The sequence below is a fragment of the Salvelinus namaycush genome, chromosome 11 (assembly GCF_016432855.1).
Source record: "Salvelinus namaycush isolate Seneca chromosome 11, SaNama_1.0, whole genome shotgun sequence".
Lineage (NCBI taxonomy): Eukaryota > Metazoa > Chordata > Actinopteri > Salmoniformes > Salmonidae > Salvelinus > Salvelinus namaycush.
This window is the reverse complement of record NC_052317.1, coordinates 2,667,083-2,693,737: the sequence shown is the minus strand read 5'-3', so window position 1 is coordinate 2,693,737 and position 26,655 is coordinate 2,667,083. Positions and strand designations below refer to the sequence as shown.

Sequence of the window (26,655 nt, the reverse complement as noted above, 5' to 3'; positions counted from 1 at the left end):
ACTCATCCTCTGACATGACAGTGCCTCATTTGAGGAAAATAGTGATAGTTTGTAGACGTGTAAGTGGTATTGTCAAACAAATAACTTTCATGGTGCAAATTTTGTAATAGTGTATTAACCAGACAGTTTTTATTTATTTTTTACAATAATACGAGCATGGTGTAGTCATGATTTAATAGGGTTCCTAAAAGAGCCAGTCAAATTGAATGGATGGATGTTGCACAGGCTCACTGCTACATGAAGGCCTCTTACAGTCAATGAAAGATTTACTGCCCTATCAATCTAAGTCTCTACTCCTCAGCTGGTGCAGAAAGGGTTCAGTGGTTTGAACACTGACGAGTCATTCATGATACATTTCACGGTCACGTTATAGACTCACATTAGAAACAGGATATTTCCATCGATCCTGAAAATATTGAATCTTAAAAATAAGGTCACATACTTGGACAACGATACAAAATTACATTTAATAAAGTTGTATAAGCCAATTGAGTTGAGCTATTTTACAAACCTGTTAGAGAAGATTAACATTTCAGTGCAATATAGCTCATTAACTATTAAAGAATATAAAAAGAGTACAACAGAAATCGATTACATTTTCAGATACATCCATTTGTTAGAATGCATTCAGTGTGCAAAAGACAAACATGCATACAAGGACCACACCTTTTGCAAATGTGGAAACTAGTTGAGTATCAAAGCAATACAAATTATGATTGTAAAAAAAGTTACATTTCAAACTGGTTTATGTAAAGATACTGTAAGTGACCAAACATGTTTTATGTACACAATAGGAAATTACTTAAATCTCAAGGTCTTGTAAAGTACATTCAGTATATGCCAATAAATCATGAATATTACAAAGAAATAACAGCCATGTTGTCTACATATACTGTAGTATGTACATTAGCTTTTGTTTACAATAAACTAGCAATAAAATGGTGTCTACTGGCAAAACCTTTTTTTATATATATTAATTTTGGCTTATTGATGAAGTATTGGTGATTTAACACTTTCTGGTCAGAGAATTGTCTCATTTGGAGTAATCATTCAGATTTGGCACTTGGAGTGAATAAATACAGCAATACTTCAAGTCACTTTTGTCTGGACAAACAGTACATATATGGAGACAATCAAATGCAGCTTTTCTGAAGGACCAACAACATCCAATGTATACAAAGAATGGCGAGTTGAGATGTACAGTACAAAATTAACTAATTATTAAAGTACAAATCACCTATTTTCTTTAGATTCTGAAAAAATCCTGCTGTAGTTTGAGGTCCAAACATGACTCATATGTCAACTGTATAAAGCTATACAATATTCAGCTACTTGCTGTGCCCTGTTCCTTTTCCTGACAGAAAACATACTTTCCTTCTGGGTTGATAAACAACCATAATTACTCAACCTTCAATGCCATTACATACTCAACATTGTACCATTTAATGAGTCAAATAAAGGGAGGGGGTGATTGTTTTATTCTTTGCCGCTGTCATTATGCTCAACATTCACATTCCATTATTTTGATCCACCGATAAGTGGTTGTGGTTAACCACAAGAGGCAACTAATAGTATGAGTATTATGAAAATGACCACCTCCTCCCCATATTCCTTGAATACAAACATTTTATATACACATTTCAGCAGGCATCCTCACACAGTGCTGACTTATTTTCCAGCAGCATTTTCTGCCACTTCCCTGTATTTTAACTATATCTGATTGCGCTTAAGGATTCCGCAGTCTACTGCCTACTGATATGTAGCCCTGTTTTGTTCAGCAGGCACAGCATGCTATTAGCTAAGCTGAGCTAAAGAAGGCACTTAGCATGTTGTATTTCCATTTGCTTCTATTCAGATTCAAAGTTGCAGCTGTCATTTTTGTGAGGATAAAACAGGTCTCAGACTGCAAGCCACTGCTACTTTAATGGCCTTGCATTTTGTATTCAAAATACTGGAAGCTAGAAAATAAGTAACATTGGACAGCCTTAAAAAAAAACAAGATCAACTATCAACAATATCAATTCAGGTATCTGAAGAATATATTAAAAACGTGTGTGCATAATATATGATATGAATATTACTGGCTAATTTTTTATAATTCAGGATTATGGGAAACATCTTAGACAAGCAAATGGCAGTGATCAGTGAGCAAAATAACTAGCATTTCAAATAGTCCGGCAGGCATATTATCCAATACAAGTTCCAAATACGCAATGCATCATCACGTGCATCGTAGTTTACAAAAATACAGTTAAATGATCTTCTCCTAACGCACATCTTTGGAGTTTCAAATTAAATTGCTTTTGATTATGCGTTTTATTGTATTTATTCCACTGATCTGTGCTCATTTTTGCATGACCAGTGTCACCCTATACCTGCTCAACTGAGCCCAATAACCTGTTTTTAAGACCAGATTAATGGAACTCATGTTACATTATGTGCAAGTGCAATCTACACGCATTTATCTAATGAAATGTAAGAATCTACATTACTCTTTCTCGTGGTCCACATCCACCCTTTTCATTATCATAGATTCAGTTCATGAGTAAACAGATAGTGTGTGTGTGTGTGTGTGTGTGTGTGTGCACGCACAGCTTCCATCTACTCATTTTTTGATGTAATATCCTGGAACAAAAATGAAGAACAAAGTTATTGACCACGTTAATGTAGGACATGTGGTTGCCTGAGGTCAAAATAAATGTAATTTAATATTTAAGAATACGACTCACCTCGGTCTTCGCTTTTCTCCACTTGCCCATGGACCCAGACTGTGAGACGACTGGAGGAAAGGCAATGCATTAAATGAATGGTCCGAATTTTTAAAACACCATTGAAATTTGCTTTAAAAGCCACACTGAATACACTAGAGGTATACTTACATAGATGTATCATTATCAATATAAATGTGGTGAATGCCATTGTCAGTCCCCACAACAGACACCTGAAAAAGAATTAAATAGTTTACGTTAGCAGGTATTCTATACAAGAGACCATCGTTAAGGGTACTTTTATCAAATAATTCACAATGAATGAGGTATATACTGTTTACTTTCCTAAAATGTCCAAATATTTTATGCTGGTTATTTCAACATTCGGTTAAAAAGTAAATGCCACCCCATACACCTTTATACTGATGGCTTACCTTGAAAATACGGCAGAGAAGATAAAGACCATGAGAATGATGAAGAGCGCTTTCACCATGGGAAAATCTGAAATGCATAAATATTTTAACAAAACTGACAGAAACCCAATGGAACCTCCTCTCCTGTCTTCATCTAGTACTGTTGAGGTGAGAGGGGGAGCTTGATCTATAATGATATACACAACAGTTGAACATTTGAGAATACACAGAAGAGTGTAGATAATGAGATAACAATGGACTGCAGCTCACCTGCTGGCTGGGGTTTAGGGGGACAGCAGCTATTGGAGAGGAAGGCTGAGGGGGGCGGGACATCCAGAAGGCCACCCAGGGGTTGGCCGAAATGCTCCTGGTGGACACAGGTCTCCGTGACGATCTCCTCCTGTAGCATTGGCTCGTGAGCCAACTTCGTGGGCATGGAAATCATCTCACTGTCATCTGGAATGGCAAAGGAGACACGACTACAGCTGAGGAAGGTTGTTAGTTTCACGCATCTATTCAAGGTTGGTGTGGTTTACCCTCGAAGCAGTCTAGGGATGATAATATGAGATACCATGTGAGCTTTGGCAGCGCTCATATTTTATACATACAGTGCCTTCGAAAGTATTCAGACCCCTTCACTTTATTCACATTGTTAAATTAGCCTTATTCTAAAATGTATTAAATTGTTTTGTCCTCATCAATCTACACACTACCCTGTAATGACAAAGCAAAAACAGGTTTATAAATTGTTACTAAATTATGAAAAATAAAAAACACATTTACAAAGTATTCAGACCCTTTACTCAGTACTTTGATGAAGCACCTTCGGCAGCGATTACAGCATTGAGTCTTAGGTATGACGCTACAAGCTTGGCACATCTGTATTTGGGGAGTTTCTCCCATTCTTCTCTGCAGATCCTCTCAAGCTCTGTCAGGTTGCTGCACAGCTATTTTCAGGTCTCTCCAGACATGTTTGATCGGGTTCAAGTCCGGGCTCTGGCTGGGACACTTAAGGACCTTCAGAGACTTGTCCCGAAGCCACTCCTGCGTTGTCTGGCTGTGTGTTTAGGGTCATTGTCCTGCTGGAAGGTGAACCTTTGGCCCAGAGCTCTCTGGAGCAGGTTTTCATCAAGGATCTCGCTGTACTTTGCTCCATTCATCTTTCCCTCGATCCTGACTAGTCTCCCAGTCCCTGCCGCTGAAAAACATCCCCACAGCATGATTCTTCCACCACGCTTCACCATAGGGATAGTGCCAAGTTTCCTCCAGATGTGACGCTTGGCATTCAAGGCAAATAATTCAATCTTGGTTTCATCAGACCAGAGAATAGGTATCTGTTATGTTTAATACATTTGCAAAATAATCTAAAAAAAACTGTTCGCTTTGTCATTATGGGGTATTGTATGTAGATTGCTGAGAATTAAAGAAAAAAAAAAAATCAATTTTAGAATAAGGCTGTAACGTAACAAAATGTGGAAAAAGTCCAGGGGTCTGAATACTTTCTGAAGGCACTGTATAAGACAGCAGCCACTTGATAAGAACCTTGCTTAATGGGACAACAACAAAACCCTTTACAAGTCCATACATAAACATGGCCAAAATTACATGAACTAAGTGCAACAGTGTTTAAGTGTCACAACAGTTGGCCATCCAAGTGCCTCCCACTCAGACATAGCATAGCAGGCCTTACCATAAGTGAAGCTGCAGCTGGTGTCCAAATCGGTGGTGCTATGCTCCATCCAGGAGGACTCTGCAAGTGGTGGGTGACGCACCCCTCCAAACACTTTCTCATCCAGCCATGACTGACACGTCTCAGTCATGTCACTAAACAGACTAGCTAGAGACCGGCGGGCCTTCCGCCTGCGTCTGAAGATTCTAAGGGGAGGAAAACATAACATATGTCATACTTTTTATCAGGACAATGTCAACAAATGTGTAAAAGACTAATGTTCTTCATAATATTCCTAATGTGTTTCTTTATATTGCATCTGTGATCACAGTAATAATAAATAATGTTGTCACGATACTTAGTATGACAGACTCAAAAAAAATTCTGTAGACAAATCCTAACTAAAACTACCTTGTTTCATGTACTTATTTCATGTAACTTGTCATGTTTGCGTAGTGACTTGTAAAGGGTATTGTTATTGTCCCTTTGAGCAAGGTTCTTATCAATTGGCTGTTGTCCTATATGTATTGAATATGAGAGCTGCCAAAGCTCACGTGGTATCTCCTATTATCCCTAGCCTTCCGAACATGACACCAAAGCTCCCATGGTATCTCATATTATCCCTAGCCTTCCGACCATGACACCAAAGTGGTTTATTTTTTAAGTTATAGAGCACACAATGTTGGTTTGGATAATATTTTCTGCTAAATGGCATATATTACAATATTTGACCAAAAACAGGTTCTAAAAGGACCATTGGGTATCGTGATACTGTATTGTCACAGTAGTAATAATAAGACAGTGGGGTAAGTTCAAAAGCCCGCAAAACCAGTGGCTTAACCATGCGAAAATTCATCTCTGAACAAATCTCTTACATAATTCCACGAGAACACCAATAAATAATTTTGTGTATCATAGGCTTTCAAATAAAATGACAGCATGATTATGCAATCAAATGTATATTCACCAAAGTACTAAATGTTCAGTCTTTTAACCAAATGCCTGCAAGGCATTGATGTTTTTCATTTTACGAGCAAAATGTCACTGAGTTTGAGTTTATTTTTTTTACAGGGACAGTGCACATTAATCAACGTTTCAGTAAAAGTGCCGGTTTTAGCCAGCCGGCTAATTTTCAACCGCAGTCCCTGGGCAGGTTATTAAAAACAATTACAATATAGACAATAGCAACATAGAACAAGACATAGCAACATAGGACAAGCAAGACGTAGCATACAGACAGAGCAACATAGAACAAAAAGCAGCAAGACAAAATTCATAAAAGCAACAAAGTGTTTCCACACCTCACAAGCTACAGACAACAGACATGGAAAGCGGCAACACACAGCTAGGGACCATGTTCACAAATCTGATTGACCTTTAGCCATGTCTTCAAGCATTTTGTGAAAGTGTGATATGTGGTGCAGTTGTGTGTGTCTGATGGCAGTGTATTCCAGACATGGGAAGCTCTCACAGAAAAAGCAGATTTACTAAAGGTGCTTTTCCTTAGGGGAACTACACAGTCACCTCTCATGGCAGACCTTGTGGATCTGCTGCCATATGTTTGGGTTTTCTGTTTAACAAAAATACTGAGTGGAGGGGGAGCCAAGCCATTTAGGATCTTGAATACAAGACATGCATCGGTGTATTGCACAAGATTTTCCCAACTCAGGAGCTCATGCTTTCTGAGGATGTGACAGTGATGATGGCTATTGGGCTTCCTATCAAGCACTTTGAGTGCCTGTTTGTAGACAGACTGAATAGGTTTTAATGTTGTACAGCAAGCTTGGGCCCAACTAGTCAAGCAGTATGTTAAGTGGGGGAGTATCATAGATGTGAAGTACAGTTTTGCTACCTCTGTAGTCAAACAATTTCGTATAAATCGGAAATTGACTAGAATCTGTTAGCAACGCAAACGGTTGACTTGACTTACGAGCTCCAATTTACAGGACTAACCAGCCTCACATTTTCCGTGCAGCTCTCTCAAATAGGCTAATCCATGACCTCATCCCTATAAACAGGGCTTGTGTTTGAACACAGACCGGCATGGTTATCCACCCCCAAACAGAAATCTGAACCCACTGTCAAGAGCTGCATGACGACGGGGAGAACATTTCTGACCATGACACCAAAGTGGTTTGCTACAGTTCAGAGCAAGGGCACATGTTGACAAAACCTGCAACAGCATGTTGGAGTTAGGACTTATATTTGCCTTTTCAATTATATTCACTGTTATTTAATACCCATAGTCGTTCTACATTTTAAACTATATACACCTCAGAGTTGAGCTTTCACAGTTATTCATGAATGCTATTTAAACGGTGTCTATTAGTGACTGACATTCAACCAGACCTAGGTCAAATACTGAGGTACATTTGATTTAGCTCAACGTTTGCACTTCTGGGACTATTCTATTGGTTCCATTGCATCTGGCAAACCAAGTATTTGCACAGAAAAAGTATTAACATAATAGTTTTCTCAGTTCTGGATTCAACGTGGCATGCCTCTTTGGAACAACTGACCTGACTAGATTCTCTTTGTAGGACAGTTTGATTTTGGAGGGGGTGAGAGAGACATTGCCTTCGTCATCCCAGGTGTAGCTGTCCTCAGTCAGAACGTAGTAGCCGTTGTTGAGGAGGCGGGGGCTCCGGCGGCAGGAGCTGGGGGAGCCCGTCACGGGGTTCACGGAGTAACACTCATATGATGAATCTGGAGATGACAGGAGGGATAGGCCCAGGCTACAGAGTACACAAAGAGAACCAAGAAAGAATGATAGATGTCAGAGTTATTCAACACTTCAACATCACTGCAAATATGTGTTTCATAGCTTACAACAGTGTTGCCCAACTTTCCTTCTGGACGGGTACCGTTCAGCAGTCTTCCGCTCCAACCTAGCACACCTGATTTGACTAGCTAGATGTTCCCCAAGACCTTGATTAGTTGAAACAGGTGTGTAACAATGGGGTTGGAGCATAAGCCTGCATACTCAATAGCTCTCCAGGAGGGCTGGTCACCCATTGCATACATAGTTATATATTTTTTTAGGTAATTGTAATTCTACTCGAAGCAACGCTACATTGAATCCATGCACCTCAAAGCCTACATTTTGCCATCAAACATAGGACCGGTTTTACCTTTGACATGACTCGTTAGCCAATGTTTTTTCTCTCTTTCTCTTTATAGGTGAACCTGTTGATATACAAAAATATTGACAGATTATGACTTCCAAGACTTCACCAGTTTGTTGGCTAGCCTAATTCATTAAAATCCTTAAGAGTCTTGATGTACCCGTGCGTCAATCTAAGTAACATCATTTAAAAAAATCCCCATCAAAATCCAGCAGTTTATGCCAGAGATATGCATGGGCTGCATCTCAATCCACCGCATCCGCCCATGTTGGTCTTCCGCATCTGCTGTGGGACGTGGCTGAGCTACAGCGGTGTTTGTCAGACCATGAGACAGCCCGAAAATTGGTCTTCTCACAAAAACGTTTGGCCAACAAACTAATACAAAAATAAGGGGTTGAATATGCGTCCCAAAAAATATAAACAGTGCATTTGTAAAGTATTCAACCCCTTGACTTTTTCCAAATTTACACTACAGCCTTATTCTAAAATGGATTTCAAGAAGTCACACACACACAATAGCCCATAATGACAAAGCAAAAACAGTTTAGACATTTTTGCAAAAGTATTTTAAAATAAAAAACTGCACATTTACATAAGTATTCAGACCCTTTACTCAGCACTTTGTTGAAGCACCTTTGGCAGCGTTTATAGGCTTGAGTCTTCTTGGCTATGACACTAAACTTGGCACACCTGTATTTGGGGAGTTTCTCTCATTTTGATTTTACTTAACTGACTTGCCTAGTTAAATAAAGGTTAAGAGCAAATTCTTATTTACAATGATGGCCTATAATGATGGCCATTCTTCTCTGCAGATCCTCTCAAGCTCTGTCAGGTTGGATGGTGAGCTTTGCTGCACAGCTATCTTCAGGCCTCTTCAGAGATTTTTGATCGGGTTCAAGTCCGGGCTCTGGCTGGGCCACTCATGGACATTCCCGAAGCCACTCCTGCGTCGTCTTGGCTGTGTGCTTAGAGTCGATGTCCTGTTGGAAGGTGAACCTTCGCCCTAGTCTGAGGTCCTGAGTGCTCTGGATCAGGTTTTCATCAAGGATCTCTCTGTACTTTGCACCATTCATCTTTCTTTCGATCCTCACTAGTCTTCCAGTCCCTGCCACTGAAAAACATCCCCACAGCAGCCACCATGGTTCAACGTAGGGATGGTGCCAAGGTTTTTTCCAGACGTGACGCTTGGCATTCAGGCCAAAGAGTTCAATCTTGGTTTCATGAGTCAAGAGAATCTTGTTTCTCATGGTCTAAGAGTCTTTAGGTTCCTTTTGGCAAACTCAAAGCGGGATGTCATGTGCCTTTTACTGAGGAGTGGCTTCCGTCTGGCCACTACCAAAAGGCCTGATAGGTGGAGTGCTGCAGAGATGGTTGTCCTTCTTGAAGGTTCTCCCATCTCCACAGAGGAACTCTGGAGCTTTGTCAGATTGACCATTGGGTTCTTGGTCACCTCCCTGACCAAGGCCCTTCCTTCTCCCCCGATAGCTCAGTTTGGCCGGGCGGCCAGCTCTAGGAAGAGTCTTGGTGGTTCCAAACTTCTTCCATTGAAAATGATGGAGGCCATTGTGTTCTTGAGGAACTTCCATGCTGCAGACATTTTTTGGTACCCTATCCAGATCTATGCCTTGACACAATCCTGTCTCGGAGCTCTACAGACAATTCCTTCGACCTCATGGCTTTGTTTTTACTCTGACATGCACTGTCAACTGTGGGACCTTATATAGACAGGTGTGTGCTTTTCCAAATCATGTCCAATCAATTGAATTTACCACAGGTGGACTCCAATCAAGTTGTAGAAACATCTCAAGGATGATCAATGGAAACAGGATGCACCGGAGTTAAATTTCGAGTCTCATAGCAAAGGGTCTGAATACTTATATAAATACGTTATCTGTTAAAAAAAATTACATTTGCAAAAAATGTGAACCTGTTTTCACCTTGTCATTATGTGGTATAGTGTGTAGATTGAGAATTTTTTTATTTAATCAATTTTAGAATAAAGCTGTAACATAATGAAACGTGGAAAAAGGGAAGGGGTCTGAATACTTTCCAAATGCACTGTATATTTCCTGAACTTTTATATATATCTCCTAGATATAGGACAGACCTTTCAACCCTTATTATTTTTTCCCAATTTATGCATGTGTTATTCAGTGCATTTCTATTGCCTATAGTAGTAAATATTTTGGGGGCATACCTTAAGGGGTTGTAAAATTCAAAATCAAATAGATAAATGATCCATGGAATGACCATGGTATAGCCAGCAGCATACCACCCTGCATCCCACTGCTGGCTTGCTTCTGAAGCTAAGCAGGGTTGGTCCTGGATGGAAGACCAGATGCTGCTGGAAGTGGTGCTGGAGGGCCTCCAGTAGGAGGCACCCTTTCCTCTGGTCGAAAAAAAATATCCCAATGCCCCAGGGCAGTGATTGGGGATATTGCCCTGTGTAGGGTGCTGTCTTTCGGATGGGACGTTAAACAGGTGTCTTGACTCTCTGTGGTCACTAAAGATCCCATGGCACTTATTGTAAGAGTAGGGGTGTTAACCCCGGTGTTCTGGCTAAATTCCCAATCTGACCACCACAGTCACCTAATCATCCCCAGCTTACAATTGGCTCATTCATCTCCCCTGTAACTATTCCCCAGGTTGTTGCTGTAAATGAGAACGTGTTCTCAGTCAACTTACCTGGTAAAATATCGGTTAAAGAATACATCTTCAAACAATTCCATATGTTAACTTAGTATCCCCCCCAATGGCTTAAGACTTTTAAAAAAACTATGTGACATTGATATGAGCCAAACATTTATTCTACTGTAAAAATTTACTATAATGTGTAAATAGGATCATTTTGGAGTTCTGTGAGACTTGAGGTCGTGACTGCATCACAACGTAAATTCAGGTTGGGTTTGTTTCAAACCTGCCCACAGCTGGCAGCTGAAAAGTCATCATCAATTCAGAGTGCAGACGCATGCGACCCAATCGTAATGCATGTGGAAAATTTGGGTTGACTTTGGACATCACTATGGGGATAGTCAGGGACCATCAGTAAATTACACAATATACATGGGGAAATGTTAATTCCAATAGCTCCAAATTTCCAAGACATAAGAGCTCAAACCAACTATAAATTGTAGGAATTCACGTACAAATATTGAAATAATTTAATAAGAACTAAAAAGGTGTACAACATGATATAGTGGTAGCAATACATGGTTGTAACATCTACAGAAAAGACAAATGTCAATGGTTGTGCGGTCTATATTCATAACCACATTCCTGTAAAGCTTAGAGAGGATCTCATGTTAAATACTGTTGAAATATGGCTACAGGTTCACCTGCCTCACCTAAAGCCCATTCTTGTGGGAAGCTGCTATAGATCACCAAGTGCTACCAGTCAGTATCTGGAGAACATGTGTGAAATGTTTGATAATGTACAGTACCAGTCAAAAGTTGGGACAAATCATTCACTAATCCCTAAACCTCAACTAAATATTGTAATGAATAATGGGGAAATTGAGCAAGCTGAGGTGGTCATGGTCAAACATTTTTGATGTAATAGTAGCTAAGATGGGGAAAAGTCTGTCCATAATAAAGCGCTGCTCTGCCTTCTTAACAACACTATCAACACATGCCTTAGTTTTGTCACACATGGACTACTGTCCAGTCGTGTGGTCAGGTGCCATAAAGAGGGACTAAATAAAATTACAATTGTCTCAGAACAGGGCAACATGGCTGGCCCTTAAATGTACACGGAGAGCTAACAATAATATGCATGCCAATCTCTCATGGCTCAAAGTAGAGGAGAAATTGACTTCATCACTACTTGTTTTTGTAAGAAGCTTTGAGATGCTGAATGCACCGAGCTGTCTGTTTAAACTACTAGCACACAGCTCGGACACCCATGCATACCCCACAAGACATGCCACCAGAGGTCTCTTCACAATCCCGAAGTCCAGAACAGGCTATGGGAGGCGCACAGTACTATATGGAGGCATAACTATATGGAACTCTATTCCACATCAAGGAACTGATGCAAGCAGTAGAATTAGATTTAAAACAATTGACAAAAATGCACCTTATGGAACAGAGGGGACTGTAAAGAGACACACAGGCATACACATGCTAAACGCACGCACACATGTATTTTGTATTGTAGATATGTGGTGGTAGAGTAGTGGCCTGAGGGCACACACTTAATGTGTTGTGAAAAGTGTTATGAAATGTAATATTTTATATAACTGCCTTAATGTTGCTGTACCTCAAGAAGAGTATCTGCCTTGCCAGCAGCTAATGGGGATCCTAAATAAATACAAACATGAAAATACTGTCTCATTTACATTGTGTCATTTATTGAAGATTCCTAACCAGGCCCGGCTATCCAAACTCAAAATCAACTTTGCCACGGTCACAAACCAGCCGGGCTGAAGCGTATCGGCTAAATAATTTGTTTACCTCTTCCCACCTGCGAACAATCCACACTCGAAACCAACTTACATTTGAATTCAGTCATAGCCTCTAGCATTTTTTAATGATCCAAATATAAAACGATGCCATTTCAGGAAGTGCAGTCACCCTTTAAGGGCTGGATCCTTACTTGAGATCAATGTGCGTAACTTGAAGTTTAGTGAAGATCTGCATGATTTACATTAAAGACAGAGGTAAAGAGCACAGATCTCAAGTTAGGATTCGACCCTAAGTGCAGTCCTTATTTTACCCTTCCTTGATCAGGAGCTGAAAACCACAGGTTACGTAACAGTCAATAAATCATCATCTAGTAAACAAAGTAAGGGGTCAGCCACAGCCAGGACCAACATTCCAGTACTTTGGTGTTGAAACCAGTTGAGTACAATAGCAACATGTTAACATACTACTAACTCTCAAACAGTTCAGCATGTTAATAATAACCTGACTGCTGCATTGGAACCTTCAAGATGAATAACCTAAAAAAGGTATTTGTTGGTTTTGTTAAACCATATAGAAATGGTTGACTCTATAGACAAAAGGATAACGTATATAGAACTGTCTTGTTCAGATGGGTTCTAAGCACTAAATAAAAACACTATTCAAATACAAAATCTAGAAATGGAGTTGACGTACTTGTAACAGCCCCACTGAAAGGCAGCGCCATATCTGCCTGTACACACACAGCGGTGTCTCGGGAGGAGCGTTCACGGTCGAAAGGTCCTGGTTGTCTCAATCTGGAAAACACATAAGGAAACAGTCTTGATAAGACAAAGCCAGACAGAAAGCAGTAATAACACATAGGACTACTGCATTGAAAATAAATGCCTGAAATGACAATTATAAGGAACGATCGAACCAAATGGAAAAATAGGAACATGTTGCTGAATTCTCACTAAAGTACAATATATTACTAAAAGTATATGGACACCTGCTCGTCAAACATCTTATTCCAAAATCATGGGCATTAATATGGAGTTGGTCCCCCCTTTTGCTGCGGTTACAGCCTCCACTCTTCTGGGAAGGCTTTCCACTAGATGTTGGAACATTGCTGCGGGGACTTGCTTCCATTCAGCCACAAGAGCATTAGTGCGGATGGGCACTGATGTTGGGCGATTAGGCCTGGCTTGCAGTCGTTGCTCCAATTCATCCCAAAGTTGTTCGATGGGGTTGAGGTCAGGCCTCTGTGCAGGCCAGTCAAGTTCTTCCACATCGATCGACAAACCATTTCTGTATGGACCTCGCTTTGTGCACAGGGGCATTGTCATGCTAAAACAGGAAAAAGCCTTCCCCAAACTGTTGCCACAAAGTTGGAAGCACAGAATCTTCTAGAATGTCGTTGTATGCTGTAGCGTTAAGATTTCCCTTCACTGGAACTAAGGGGCCTAGTCCGAACCATGAAAAAACAGCCCCAGACCATTATTCCTCCTCCACTAAACTTCATAGTTGGCACTATGCATTGGGGCAAGTAGCGTTCTCCTGGCATCCTCCAAACCCAGATTTGTCCATTGGACTGCCAGATGGTGAAGCGTGATTCATCACTCCAGAGAATGCATTTCCACTGCTCCAGAGTCCAATGGGGACGAGCTTTACACCACTCTAGCCGACGCTTGGCATTGCGATCTTAGGCTTGTGTGCGGCTGCTTGACCATGGAAACCCATTTTATGAAGCTCCCGACGAACAGTTCTTGTGCCTAAGTTGCTTCCAGGGGCAGTTTGGAACTCGGTAGTGAGTGTTGCAACCGAGGACGCGCTTCAGCACTCGGCGGTCCCGTTCTTTGAGCTTGTGTGACCTACCACTTCATGGCTGAGCCGTTGTGGCTTCTAGACGTTTACACAATAACTGCACTTACAGTTGACCGGGGCAGCTCTAGCAGGGCAGAAATTTGACAAACTGACTTGTTGGAAAGGTGGCATCTTATGACGGTGCCATGTTGAAAGTCACTGAGTTCTTCAGTAAGGCCATTCTACTGCCAATGTTTGTCTATGAAGATTGCATGACTGTGTGCTTGAATTGTATACACTTGTCAGCAACGGATGTGGCTGAAATAGCCAAATCCACAAATTTGAAGGGGTGTCCACATACTTTTATATATAATGCATTCCAATAAACTCCATTTACCATCAATTGCATATTATGATTGATTATTTGTATTTAGACATCAACAGCATTCACCTTGATGCCAATTATTGTACCAGTCTTGTGCACCAGATACCACTCAAGCAAGGAGCAAAGCAAACGTTGCAATACCACAGACGTAGGACAGAGTACCCAAGTATGTGTTAACAGACTAAGCACTTTTAGAAGTGATATTTCCACTGGGCAGTTACTTTAAGGCAGCGTATCCCAAACTCGGTCCTCGGGACCCCAAGGGGTGCACGTTTTGGTTTTTGCCCTAGCACTATAGTCGTGGCCAAAAGTTTTGAGAATGACACAAATATACATTTTCACAAAGTCTGCAGCCTCAGTTTGTATGATGGCAATTTGCATATACTCCAGAATGTTATGAAGAGTGATTAGATGAATTGCAATTAATTGCAAAGTCCGTCTTTGCCATGCAAATGAACTGAATCCCCCAAAAACATTTCCACTGCATTTCAGCCCTGCCACAAAAGGACCAGCTGACATCATGTCAGTGATTCTCTCGTTAGCACAGGTGTGAGTGTTGACGAGGACAAAGCTGGAGATCACTCTGTCGTGCTGATTGAGTTCGAAATACAGACTGGAAGCTTCAAAAGGAGGGTGGTGCTTGGAATTATTGTTCTTCCTCTGTCAACCATGGTTACCTGCAAGGAAACACATGCCGTCATCATTGCTTTGCACAAAAAGGGCTTCACAGGCAAGGATATTGCTGCCAGTAAGATTGCACCTAAATCAACCATTTATCGGATTATCAAGAACTTCAAGGAGAGCGGTTCAAATGTTGTGAAGAAGGCTTCAGGGCGCCCAAGAAAGTCCAGCAAGCGCCAGGACCGTCTCCTAAAGTTGATTCAGCTGCGGGCAGGTGTGAGTGCATCTGCACGCACAGTGAGGCGAAGACTTTTGGAGGATGGCCTGGTGTCAAGAAGGGCAGCAAAGAAGCCACTTCTCTCCAGGAAAAACATCAGGGACAGACTGATATTCTGCAAAACGTACAGGGATTGGACTGCTGAGGACTGGGGTAAAGTCATTTTCTCTGATGAATCCCCTTTCCGATTGTTTGGTGTATCCGGAAAAAAGCTTGTCCGGAGAAGACAAGGTGAGCACTACCATCAGTCCTGTGTCATGCCAACAGTAAAGCATCCTGAGACCATTCATGTGTGGGGTTGCTTCTCAGCCAAGGGAGTGGGCTCACTCACAATTTTGCCTAAGAACACAGCCATGAATAAAGAATGGTACCAACACATCCTCCGAGAGCAACTTCTCCCAACCATCCAGGAACAGTTTGGTGACGGACAATGCCTTTTCCAGCATGATGGAGCACCTTGCCATAAGGCAAAAGTGATAACTAAGTGGCTCGGGGAACAAAACATCGATATTTTGGGTCCATGGCCAGGAAACTCCCCAGACCTTAATCCCATTGAGAACTTGTGGTGAATCCTCAAGAGGCGGGTGGACAAACAAAACCCCACAAATTCTGACAAACTCCAAGCATTGATTAAGCAAGACCGGGCTGCCATCAGTCCGGATGTGGCCCAGAAGTTAATTGACAGCATGCCAGGGCGGATTGCAGAGGTCTTGAAAAAGAAGGGTCAACACTGCAAATATTGACTCTTTGCATCAACTTCATGTAATTGTCAATAAAAGCCTTAGACACTTATGAAATGCTTGTAATTATACTTCAGTATTCCATAGTAACACCTGACAAAAATATATAAAGACACTGAAGCAGCAAACTTTGTGGAAATTAATATTTGTGTCATTCTCAAAACTTTTGGCCACGACTGTACACAGCTGATTCAAATAATCATCAAACTTTGACAATTTGAATCAGCTGTGGTGCTAGGGCAAAAACCAAAATGTGCACCCCTTGGGTGTACCGAGGACCAAGTTTGGGAAACACTGCCTTAAAGTAACTGCCCAGTGAAAATGTCACTCCTAAAAGTTCATATTCTGTTAACCCATATCCAAAATGTTGACTCGTCCTATACTCGTTTTTGTGGCCAAAGCATAAATTGGAGGAACAATACTTTAAAAAAATAAAAATAAATGCTTGCCATTTCCTCATAGAACATGATGTTATGTCCCTAAGGATGAGCTGCCAAATTAGCGGTCTACCCGCATGAATATTTTTTATGACCAGTATACGCCCATACCATTCTATTGTTGGGGTACACCCACACCATTCCAACACAGAAAAGCTGCTTTTTAACACTTAATTACAATTTTTAGGTCATATTTCATAGAAATCTGGAAACAGTGGGCAGTTACTTTAAAATCCTTAGCTTAACCCCTCTAGTTGTTACCAAGATAACTCGGGGGGGGGGGGGGGATTACCAGGGCAGAGTAATCAGACCAGTACTTCTCTCGGCGTCTGATGGGCTTTCCAATCAAAACACTGCTGACTGACTACATGGTAGACTGCTGAAATTCAAATTCAATTATATATCTTTATGAGGTATCAAAGTTGATTCTAACATGCATAACCAAAATACCAATTTCAACACTGGTACTGGTCTAGTTTCCTAAGTACTACTGATTTAAGTACTGCTATTACGTTTAGAGACAAAAATCTGAGGTTTGCATATACACACATTGACTTTTCTTTTTTAGGACATTTCACAAAGTATGTGAAACTCAGTTGATCAGTCTTACCCAAACAGTTCCGCTTGAAATAAACGTAATTTTGCAACACCCCTAATATATTTTGTGGAACGATGCGTGTTTACCTAGCCCCTTCAAATCTAGTTGAACTCAAATTGTATGTGTTTATCGAGGACTTCGTTCTCATGCAGTAAAAAAAATCTTGTCCATTCTCTGACACCCTGAGAAAAACAGCTGCAGAAAACCAGAGGGAAAAAAAGAAAAAGACGTTGATGTCACATTTCCTGTTAACTCTATCCTGACTAGAAGCTATTCAACATTGCAAGATAATGCCAATGTGTCCTTTTCTGTTCTTGATAGATGATAGTTATCCAAATCTAGCTAAAAAAAAGATTATCTGGGATCCTGCAAAGAAATAAGACAAAATTAAAAGATTCATAAATTCTCGCATTCAACCTTATTAGCAGTACAAAACGTTATGTTCATAGAGGCTATTAGTTGTTCTTAAAATCCTCTCTGTATGCTTGTTTGGTCTTTTCTGGTGCCAGACGCTCAATTGTCCGCCAGACTTGTTTGTTTCTGTACATCTGTCTTCCTGGGGCTTTCTTCCAAATGAGAGGCATTATGGGATGACTCTGTGACACCCGACACATAAGACTATGTAGGTCAGACTTTCCGCCGTGGTAACGGTCTCTGTCTGCTGACACAGGAGAGGGTACTGTAGCAGTAAACGAGTGGAACAGAGGCCCAGTGTTTCAGTAGACGGAGAGGGCCTGAGGGGAATAGCACAACGGTTGGCATGTGAAGTGTGTCTGGAAACTGGCTTTCTACAGTGCCTTCAGAAAGTATTCACACCCCTTGCCTTTTTTGAAGTGTTGTTGTTATTTAAAATGGATTAAATATCCCATAATGTCAAAGTGGAATTGTGTTTTTCATTTTATTATGAATTAAAACTAGAAAACTGAAATATCTTAGGTCAATAAGTATTCAACCCCTTTGTTATGACAAGCCTGAATAAGTTCAGAAGTAAAGAGTTGCTTCACAAGTCACAATAAGTTAAATGGACTCACTATGTGCAATAATAGTGTTTAACATGATTTTTGAATGACTACCTCATCTCTGTACTCCACACAATTATCTGTATGGTCCCTCAGTCAAGCATTGAATTTCAGACACAGATACAACAGCAAAGACTAGGGAGGTTTTCCAATGCCTCGCAAAGAAGGGCACCTATTGGTAATGGGTAAAAAAAAAAGAAGCAAACATTGCATATCCCTTTGAGCATGGTAAAGTTATTAATTACACTTTGGATGATGTATCAATACACTCAGTCACTACAAAGATACAGGCGTCCTTCCTAACTCAGTTGCCAGAGAGAGGAAAAAATGCTCAGGGATTTCACCATGAGGCATATGGTGATTTTAAAACAGTTTAATAGCTGTGATAGGAAAAAACTGAGGATGGAACAACACTGTAGTTACTCCACTATACTAGAAAAAGAAAGGAGAGCTGCACACATTAGGAACTCAGATGCAAACATTTTATAACCAAAGTTTTGACAGCCAAGCTGTATTCATCAGGGTACTCAGGAAGATGGGGATCCATAATAAATACAAATACTCCACAATACTAACCTAATTGATAGAGTGAAAAGAAGTAAAGCTGTACAGAATAAAAATATTCCAAAACATGCATCCTGTTTGCAACAAGGCACTTAAGTAATACTGCAAAAAATGTGGCAAAGTAAATTAACTTTTTGTCCTGAATATAAAGTGTTATGCTTGGGGCAAATCCAATATAACACATTACTGAGTACCACTCTCCATATTTTTAAGCATAGTGGTGGCTGCATCATGTCATGGGTATGCTTGTAATCGTTAAGGACTGGGGAGTTTTTCAGGTTAAAAAGAAACAGAATGGAGCTAAGCACAGGCAAAATCCTAGAAGAAAACCTGGTTCAGTCTGCTTACCACCAGACATTGGAAGATGAATTCACCTTTCAGCAGGACAATAACCTAAAACATAAACGCCAAATCTACCCTGGAGTTGCTTACCAAGAAGACAGTGAATGTTCCCGAGTGGCCGAGTTACAATTTTGACTTAAATTTGCTTGAAAATCTATGGCAAGACCTGAAAATGGTTTTCTAGCAATGATCAACAACCAATTTGACAGAGCTAGAAGAATTTTAAAGAAAATAATGGGCAAATGTTGCATAATCCAGGTGTGGAAAGCACTTCGAGACTTGTAATCGCTCCCAAAGGTGAATCTAACATGTTAATGGTCTGGGGCTAGGCCCCAACTCAGGTAGTTGAATACTTACACTAGTGTGTGTATATATATATATACTCCACAATACACACACACACACAAAAGTATGTGGACACCCCTTCAAATGAATGGATTCGGCTATTTCAGCCACATTTGTTGCTGACAGGTGTATACAATCTAGCACACATCCATGCAATCTCCATAGACAAACATTGGCAGTAGAATAGCCTTACTGAAGAGCTCAGTGACTTTCAACGTGGCATCCTATAACGTCATAGGATGCCACCTTTCCAACAAGTTAGTAACATTTCTGCCTTGCTAGAGCTGCCCTGATCAACTGCAAGTGCTGTTATTGTGGAAACGTCTAGGAGCAACAACGGCTCAGCCTGCGAAGCGGTAGGCCACACAAGCTCACGGAACGGGAACACCATGTGCTGAACAAGTAGCGCGTATCGTTTGTCCTCGGTTGCAACACTCTACCAAGTTCCAAACTGCCTCTGGAAGCAACATTAGCACAATAACTGTTCATCGGGAGCTTAATGAAATCGGTTTCCATGGCCGAGCAGCCACACACAAGCCTAAGTTCACCATGCGCAAAGCCAAGCGTCGGCTGGAATGGTGTAAAGCTCGCCGCCATTGGACTCTGGAGTAGTGGAAAGGAGTGATGAATCACGCTTCACCATCCGGCAGGCCGACGGATGAATCTGGGTTTGGCAGATGCCAGGAGAACGCTACCTGCCCCAATGCATAGTGCCAAATAAAGTTTGGTGGAGGAGTGGTCTGGGGCTGTTTTTCATGGTTCGGGCTAGGCCCCTTAGTTTAAAGTGAAGGGAAGTCTTAATGCTACAGCATACAATGACATTCTAGAAGATTTTAAGCTTCCAACTTTGTAGCAATAGTTTGGGGAAGGCCTTTTCCTGTTTCACCATGACAATGCCCCCGTGCACAAAGCGAGGTCGATACAGAAATGGTTCGTGTGTAGGTGTGTAGCTTTCTGAAGCCAGATTGAAGGGACCTTTTGAGAAGTGTCTTTTGATGTTACTAGTATAAAGCCACAGCCTTGATGCACTCGACTGTTCCGAATAGCGTACGTTGCCTTTTCGTTGGTTTGAATATGATTAAAATAAAAGCCTTTCTGTCTTGTCTCTTGTGGCACAGGGATAGCATTTTACCTCGCAATATGGACGTCAACATACCGTGTTCCCGAGTCACGTGTTTATCTCAAATCTATCACGGGTCCTTATGCCACAGAGTGAAACCAACCCTTAAGGCCCCCCATCCTGAGAGCCGTGCATATCTCCCAGAACTAAAAAAGGGATACATGGATGTTGTGTGAGCCAGCAGTGGAACAATGCTAGAGCCAAGGGTTGTTGACGTGGACAGTCGCTTGTGTCTTTTGCGCTGTGCAATGAAGACAAAAACCAGCAGGCCTCTTCAGTCATGTTGTCATTGTTTTTAAACACCATTTAAAAAGAGTGAACGCTCAACCACAACATACACAACCCAGATTTCCTGAGGAAGTGACAGGCAGCTATCTTTCTTCCTGTGTGTTCATTTGACAGTAAAAGTAGAGGCTCTATGTAGATTGAGCAACATTAGACAAACATGGGTATGAAAATGTATAATACAATGGCAATACACTACTGGTCAAAAGTTTTAGAACACACTCATTCATGTGTGTGCAAAGCTGTCATCAAGGCAAAGGGTGGCTATTTGAAGAATCTCAAATATAAAATACATCTTGATTTGTTTAACACTTTTTTTGGTTACTACATGATTCCATATGTGTTATTTCATCGTTTTGATGTCTTCACTATTATTCTACAATGTAGAAAATAGTAAAAATTAAAACTTTTGACTGTTAGTGTACATTACAATGGTTTTGATTATAGTCTTACAAATTACCTAACAGTAAAGTGAATCATGGTCATATAATGATTTTACACAATAACCATCATTGGTTACAATGACAACAGTTCAACAATTCACAAAGCTAAGTAGTGATAGGTGATGTGACAAGTAAAATTTAATCAACACTTTTCCATGTTCTGTTTCATCAAGTTTCTCTTGATGAGCCATGTATCAATATAATATAAATGTATATTTGAGTACTTGAAGTGGTTAAAGGGTAGATACATATCCCACCACAAGCCAAAGACCGCTTGTGCACTGACTATCTTCCATCATTAGGAAATGGAAAATTACGTAATAGACATAAAAGCCATTAGTTTACAACAAATGAAATGGTGGCAACAACAAAAAACACTACATGTTTTACACTACAATTGATGAGTGACATTATCTTAATTACTATTTAATTGTATGTCTACAATATATATTCAGTGCTGGCATTTTAGACATTTACCTACAAATAATGTCAATGATATACAATGGGGTCGGAAATGATTGACACCCTTCTGTATAAAATAATTCAAATACTGAGCTATATTGTATGCAAAAAAACGTTGGGAAGTTACACTTTATACTAATACAATTTCTCAAAAGAAAGAGATTTTGTTTAACAAGTAATATTTGTATTTTTTTCCAAAAAGGCAGTGGTCAAAATGATTGACAACGCTAAAAACGCTAAAAAGTTGTCAAAAGTTTTGTATTTGTTCCCATATTTCTAGCACGCAATGTCTACATCAAGCTTGTGACTGAAACTTGTTGGATGCATTTGCAGTTTGTTTTGGTTGTTTCATATTATTTTGTGCCCAATAGAAATGAATGGTAAATAATATATTGTCATTTTCAAAGTTCTGTTATTCTCCAGATTGACTGACCCGCCACTATGTTTAACAGCAGAGAAAACACCCCAAATTATATTTTTTCAACTTGAAATGTTATGACTTTTCTTAGTGACCCCAACATTAGAAAAAGTGAAACATCGTCTTTGTTCATATTTCCATGAAAGCTGTACACCACCAGGGTACAAAGATTGTCTTAGGGTCATTTTTGCCCCGGCAGTTATAAAATCATTTACACACACACAAAAACACACACACACGAGAAATTGAGATTTCAATCAGTAGCACACATACTCAGCCAGCAGCTCCTGAAGAGGAAGATCACCATGGTTGGCACAGTTAGAAAGAACAAGCCTGAGCTCCCCCCTGCACTCCTCACAACAAGGGGGAGAGAGGCTTTCTCATCAAAGTTTGCCTTCACCCCCACCACCACTCTAGTTTCTTACCTCCCAAAGAGGAACAAGAATGTGGTCCTCCTGAGCACACTGCACAAAACAGCTGAGATCAGTGATCGTGAGGACAGGAAGCCAGCCATTATCCTGGACTACAACCACAACAAAGGAGACGTGCATGCACACACACTTGCATACTGTCCTACATGTGCTAATTAGAGTTGATTGATTTATGTTCTTCACGTTTTTGTTCTGTATCTATTATCTTATTTATTGTTGTTGTTTATAAACCTTGTGGGTGGGGGTAATGGTTAAAAAAAAATGGGAGAAGACTAATATTTTGTAGTTGAATTCCTCATTGTACATTATATAAGAATATATCACTATGTTGCCAAAAAAGTTCAAGACTTATTGTTTCCCTTCAATAAAATGCATTCAAAACTACTTTCTGCAAATTTCTGCTACTTTCTTAGGCTATACAAGTGCTATCTCTTGCTAAAAAATAATATATGTATGTTTACACCTATGCAGTACCTTTAGCAATAATAATAATAATAATAATACACCTCTACTTTAGTAAAGAAAACAATTATGACAGGTGTGTTGTAAAAAAAACGAGTTGTCTCCACTGATTAAATCAGTCCTTCTCAAATAGTGGGGCGCCGGAGCGATGCCCGGGGAACATGCTTTTTTTTGCCGCAGGGAGTAGTTTTTTTTTTGCACCGAACAAGAGCACACAGCACAGAGCAGTATATATGAAATGCAGATAACAAACCCTTAAGAGACACCATGGAAAAATATTTAACAGGGATGAAAAGAAAGTCGGAGAGAGACGGAGATAATGAGACAAACTTAAGTCTCCCGAAAGCTAAGACGAGGAAATATGACGACGCGTATGTAGCGCTTGGCTTCACTGTGACTACCGTGGGAGACGAGGAAAGACCGGTATGTTTACTGTGTCTAAAAATGTTGGCAGCGGACAGCATGAAGCCAAATAAATTAAGGCGTCACTTAAAGACATTACACCCCAATCACGCTGATAAGCAGCTTGAGTTATTTCAGCGAAAACGTGCCGAATATTGCCAACAATCGTCCCGCTTTGTGAATGCTACTTCAGTAAACCAGCGAGAACTGCTGGCATATAAAGTGGCGTACCAAATTGCTCAGTGCAAAAACCCCCACTCCATAGCAGAGGAGCTGATACTACCTGCAGCATTAGACATGGTCTCTGTCATGCTGGATGACGCAAGTGCTGCAAAAATAAGACTAAAACTAAATAAAAACTACTTAAAATCAGCACAAATTGTTTTATTCATTTTTGTTTTATAGGTCAGTGTTTCATATATTGTGCTCCTGAGTTAATGTTGCTGATCAATTTGAATGTATTATTATTTATTGATTATATTTTATTTTTCAGTATCAAATGGTCAAAAAATTACAGTTTAAATAAGGCTTGAATTTTTTTAAACATTTCAGGCAAATTGATGCACTTTAAGTCTTTTCTGTTACAGACTAAAAAACAATGTTAATAAAGTTATTCTTTGTTGTAAGTTGATCTATATTTTTTTCTTTTTTTCTTTTCTTTAATGTTAATAAGGATACAATGTTATGCAGAGGTGTACTTCTAACAATTTTATAGACAAATGATACTATTTACAGTCGCGGCGGAGAGTTGGGGGGCGCGAAATGTTTACTTCTTCCTAGGGGGGGGGGGGGGGGGGGGGGGGGGGTGTGACAGAAAATAATTGAGAAGCACTGGATTAAATGCAGTCTTTCTGCATTGTGAAGAGGGAAAACCCAGATATTCACAAAGTTTGAAGAATGGCAGGTTGTTTCTTCATGCAAAATAGATTTGGGGATTAAAATTCAATTAAGCTGCTTTATTTTAGGGGTTTAGTGAAGGCGGGTCATTTTTTACCCTTAGGACAAGGTATACAGAATGTTAAGACTACACAAGGGTTAAAGTAATGATGGACTGTCGTTTCTCTTTGCTTATTTGAGCTGTTCTTGCCATAATATGGACTTGTCTTTTACCAAATGGGGCTATCTTCTGTATATCACCCCTACCTTGTCACAACACAACTGATTGGCTCAAACGCATTAAGGAAAGAAATTCCACAAATTATCTTTTATCAAGGCACACCTGTTAATTGAAATGCATTCCAGGTGACTACCTCATGAAGCTGGTTGAGAGAATGCCAAAAGTGTGCAAAGCTGTCATCAAGGCAAAGGGTGGCTACTTTCAAGAATGTCAAATATAAAATATTTTGATTTGTTTTACACTTTTTTGGTTACTACATGATTCCATGTGTGTTATTTCATAGTTTATATGTCTTCATTATTATTCTACAATGTAGAAAATAGTAAAAAATAAAGAAAAACCCTGGAATGAGTCGCTGTGTCCAAACTTTTGACTGGTACTGTATGAGTAACCATAAATACTGTAATTGCTTTATTAGAGCAGAGCTTGAATTAAGCATACGTTAATTGGTGTCTTTCAGACCTGCTGAGAAGTGCAAATTCCATTTACCTTTAAGACCCCATCGCTACCTACCCTTATACTATATATCCCAGTTTTGCCTCAGGACTGCATGCCATATGATACATTTGAGGCATTGCGTAGTTATTTGTCTGAATTTATCTGAATTTAACATTTGAGTTTCAATTGAAGAAAAAGAAAATACTATTGCAATTCACTATTGTTATCGCCTATAAGGGACTTTCACCCCTTCCGAAAAATTCTAAATGAAAGTCTGTCATCTACGGAACCTAGCAGGTTGACTACCGGTAGGCCCCGACTGATGATGCAGGATCTGATGATGCTGGAGCTTATGCTGCTGGAGGAAACGGCCTACATAGAAAAGGCTATTTGCGGATACAGGGTGCTAGCAAATAGCGTTGCAGCAATAGCCCACTGATTATAGACTAATACTGTCCTTGAAGAATGCTAAGAATGAGTAGGCTATAACGATACCGTTCATCATAAAATAACAATATTCATATAGGTGTTAATTTCAACCAAGATTTGAAATGAACACTCAAAAATACATAAATACTGTGTGTCTATTGAATTTCTTATAACATTTCAGTGTAGATCTATCAAGTTCAAAGTCAAGCAGAGAGAAAACAATAGCTGTTTGTTTGGTGGAATAGATAGAAGAATAAAATAAAATATTTCGTTAAAAGCGATAGGGCTACTTACAAACTCTCTCGCTAATCGAAGTCTTTCTGTATGTCCCGGAGAGCGGTAGGCTGTACATAAACTGCATATGTTTTACTTAGGATCAATCTATTCTAAACGTTAAGATACAAATTCAACATGCAAGCCGTGTTGATATTGCCTGGCTACATAGACTAGTATTCTACCAGCAGCACAATTTAAGACGTCAGTTTGTAAACCATCAAAATAAAAGCCCGCATTTCAAAACATTGCAGTGTGGATAACTAATTCAACAGAAATATAATTTTATATCAATGCCCACTTTTATAGTGCCAACAAGAAAATGCAAAAAGTAATTTATGAAAAGCTGTCATCAAGGCCACTTTGAAGAATCTCAAATATAAAATATATTTTGATTTGTAAAATAGTAAAAAAAAAAAAAAAAACGAATAAGTAGGTGTGTCCAAACTTTTGACTGGTACTGTATGTGGAACCAAATCGAGCTGGTGGGTCACATATGTTATGATCCACACTTATTTGAAAATATATATAAGAATTTATCAAGCCTACAAGCAATACAATACTATTATTTTGGTGGGAGATTATATGGTTTTAAATACCTCAATGGATCTTAAAGGAAATCACATTACTGTCAGGTCTACTCCCGCTCCCTCCCTCCTGCGCTCGAAGTCACTGGTCTACTAACCACCTGTCCTAGCAAACCATCATTACGCACACCTGGCAACCTTTATCACGCACACAGCGCCTCATCATTAGGTACACCTGGACGTTGTCACTTCCCTGATTACTCCCCCTTTATCTAGCACTCCGTTGTTGTTATCACCCATCACCCATATTGTTTCTGTGTTATGTTCAGATGCGACGCTTGTGCCTGTATCCAGTCTATGTTTGTTCTTATTAAACTCACTGACTGCACCTGCTTAGTGACTCCCTGCGTCTTCGTTAC

General features: G+C 40.0%; 1 protein-coding gene across 2 annotated transcripts; it reads right to left on the bottom strand.

Moving 5' to 3' along the window:
• Positions 1 to 37: 37 nt before the first annotated feature.
• tmem71 (transmembrane protein 71) lies at positions 38 to 25,864 on the bottom strand. Of its 2 annotated transcripts, none has more exons than XM_039003636.1 (10): positions 25,731 to 25,864; positions 13,013 to 13,113; positions 7,922 to 7,976; positions 7,310 to 7,525; positions 4,812 to 4,996; positions 3,392 to 3,577; positions 3,143 to 3,209; positions 2,880 to 2,941; positions 2,730 to 2,779; positions 38 to 2,625 (listed from the first exon to the last, which is right to left on the bottom strand). In XM_039003636.1, the coding sequence occupies exons 2-10, from the start codon at positions 13,041 to 13,043 to the stop codon at positions 2,602 to 2,604; spliced, it is 876 nt and encodes a 291-aa protein (XP_038859564.1). In that variant the 5' UTR covers positions 13,044 to 13,113; positions 25,731 to 25,864; the 3' UTR covers positions 38 to 2,601. The 2 variants fall into 2 exon arrangements, with proteins under 2 accessions (XP_038859564.1, XP_038859565.1); XM_039003637.1 differs by lacking the exon at positions 25,731 to 25,864 and adding an exon at positions 17,172 to 17,354 and having other exon boundaries at positions 108 to 2,625.
• Between the last annotated feature and the right edge of the window lie 791 nt (positions 25,865 to 26,655).

Coding starts and splice junctions, on each gene's coding strand:
- tmem71 (XM_039003636.1), bottom strand. CDS start 13,043: ATGGCGCTGCCTTTCAGTGGGGCTGTTACAA. Junction 7,526..7,921: donor GCTAACGAGTCATGTCAAAG/GTAAAACCGGTC, acceptor TGTACTCTGTAG/CCTGGGCCTATCCCTCCTGT. Junction 2,626..2,729: donor GGAGAAAAGCGAAGACCGAG/GTGAGTCGTATT, acceptor TTTTTGTTCCAG/GATATTACATCAAAAAATGA.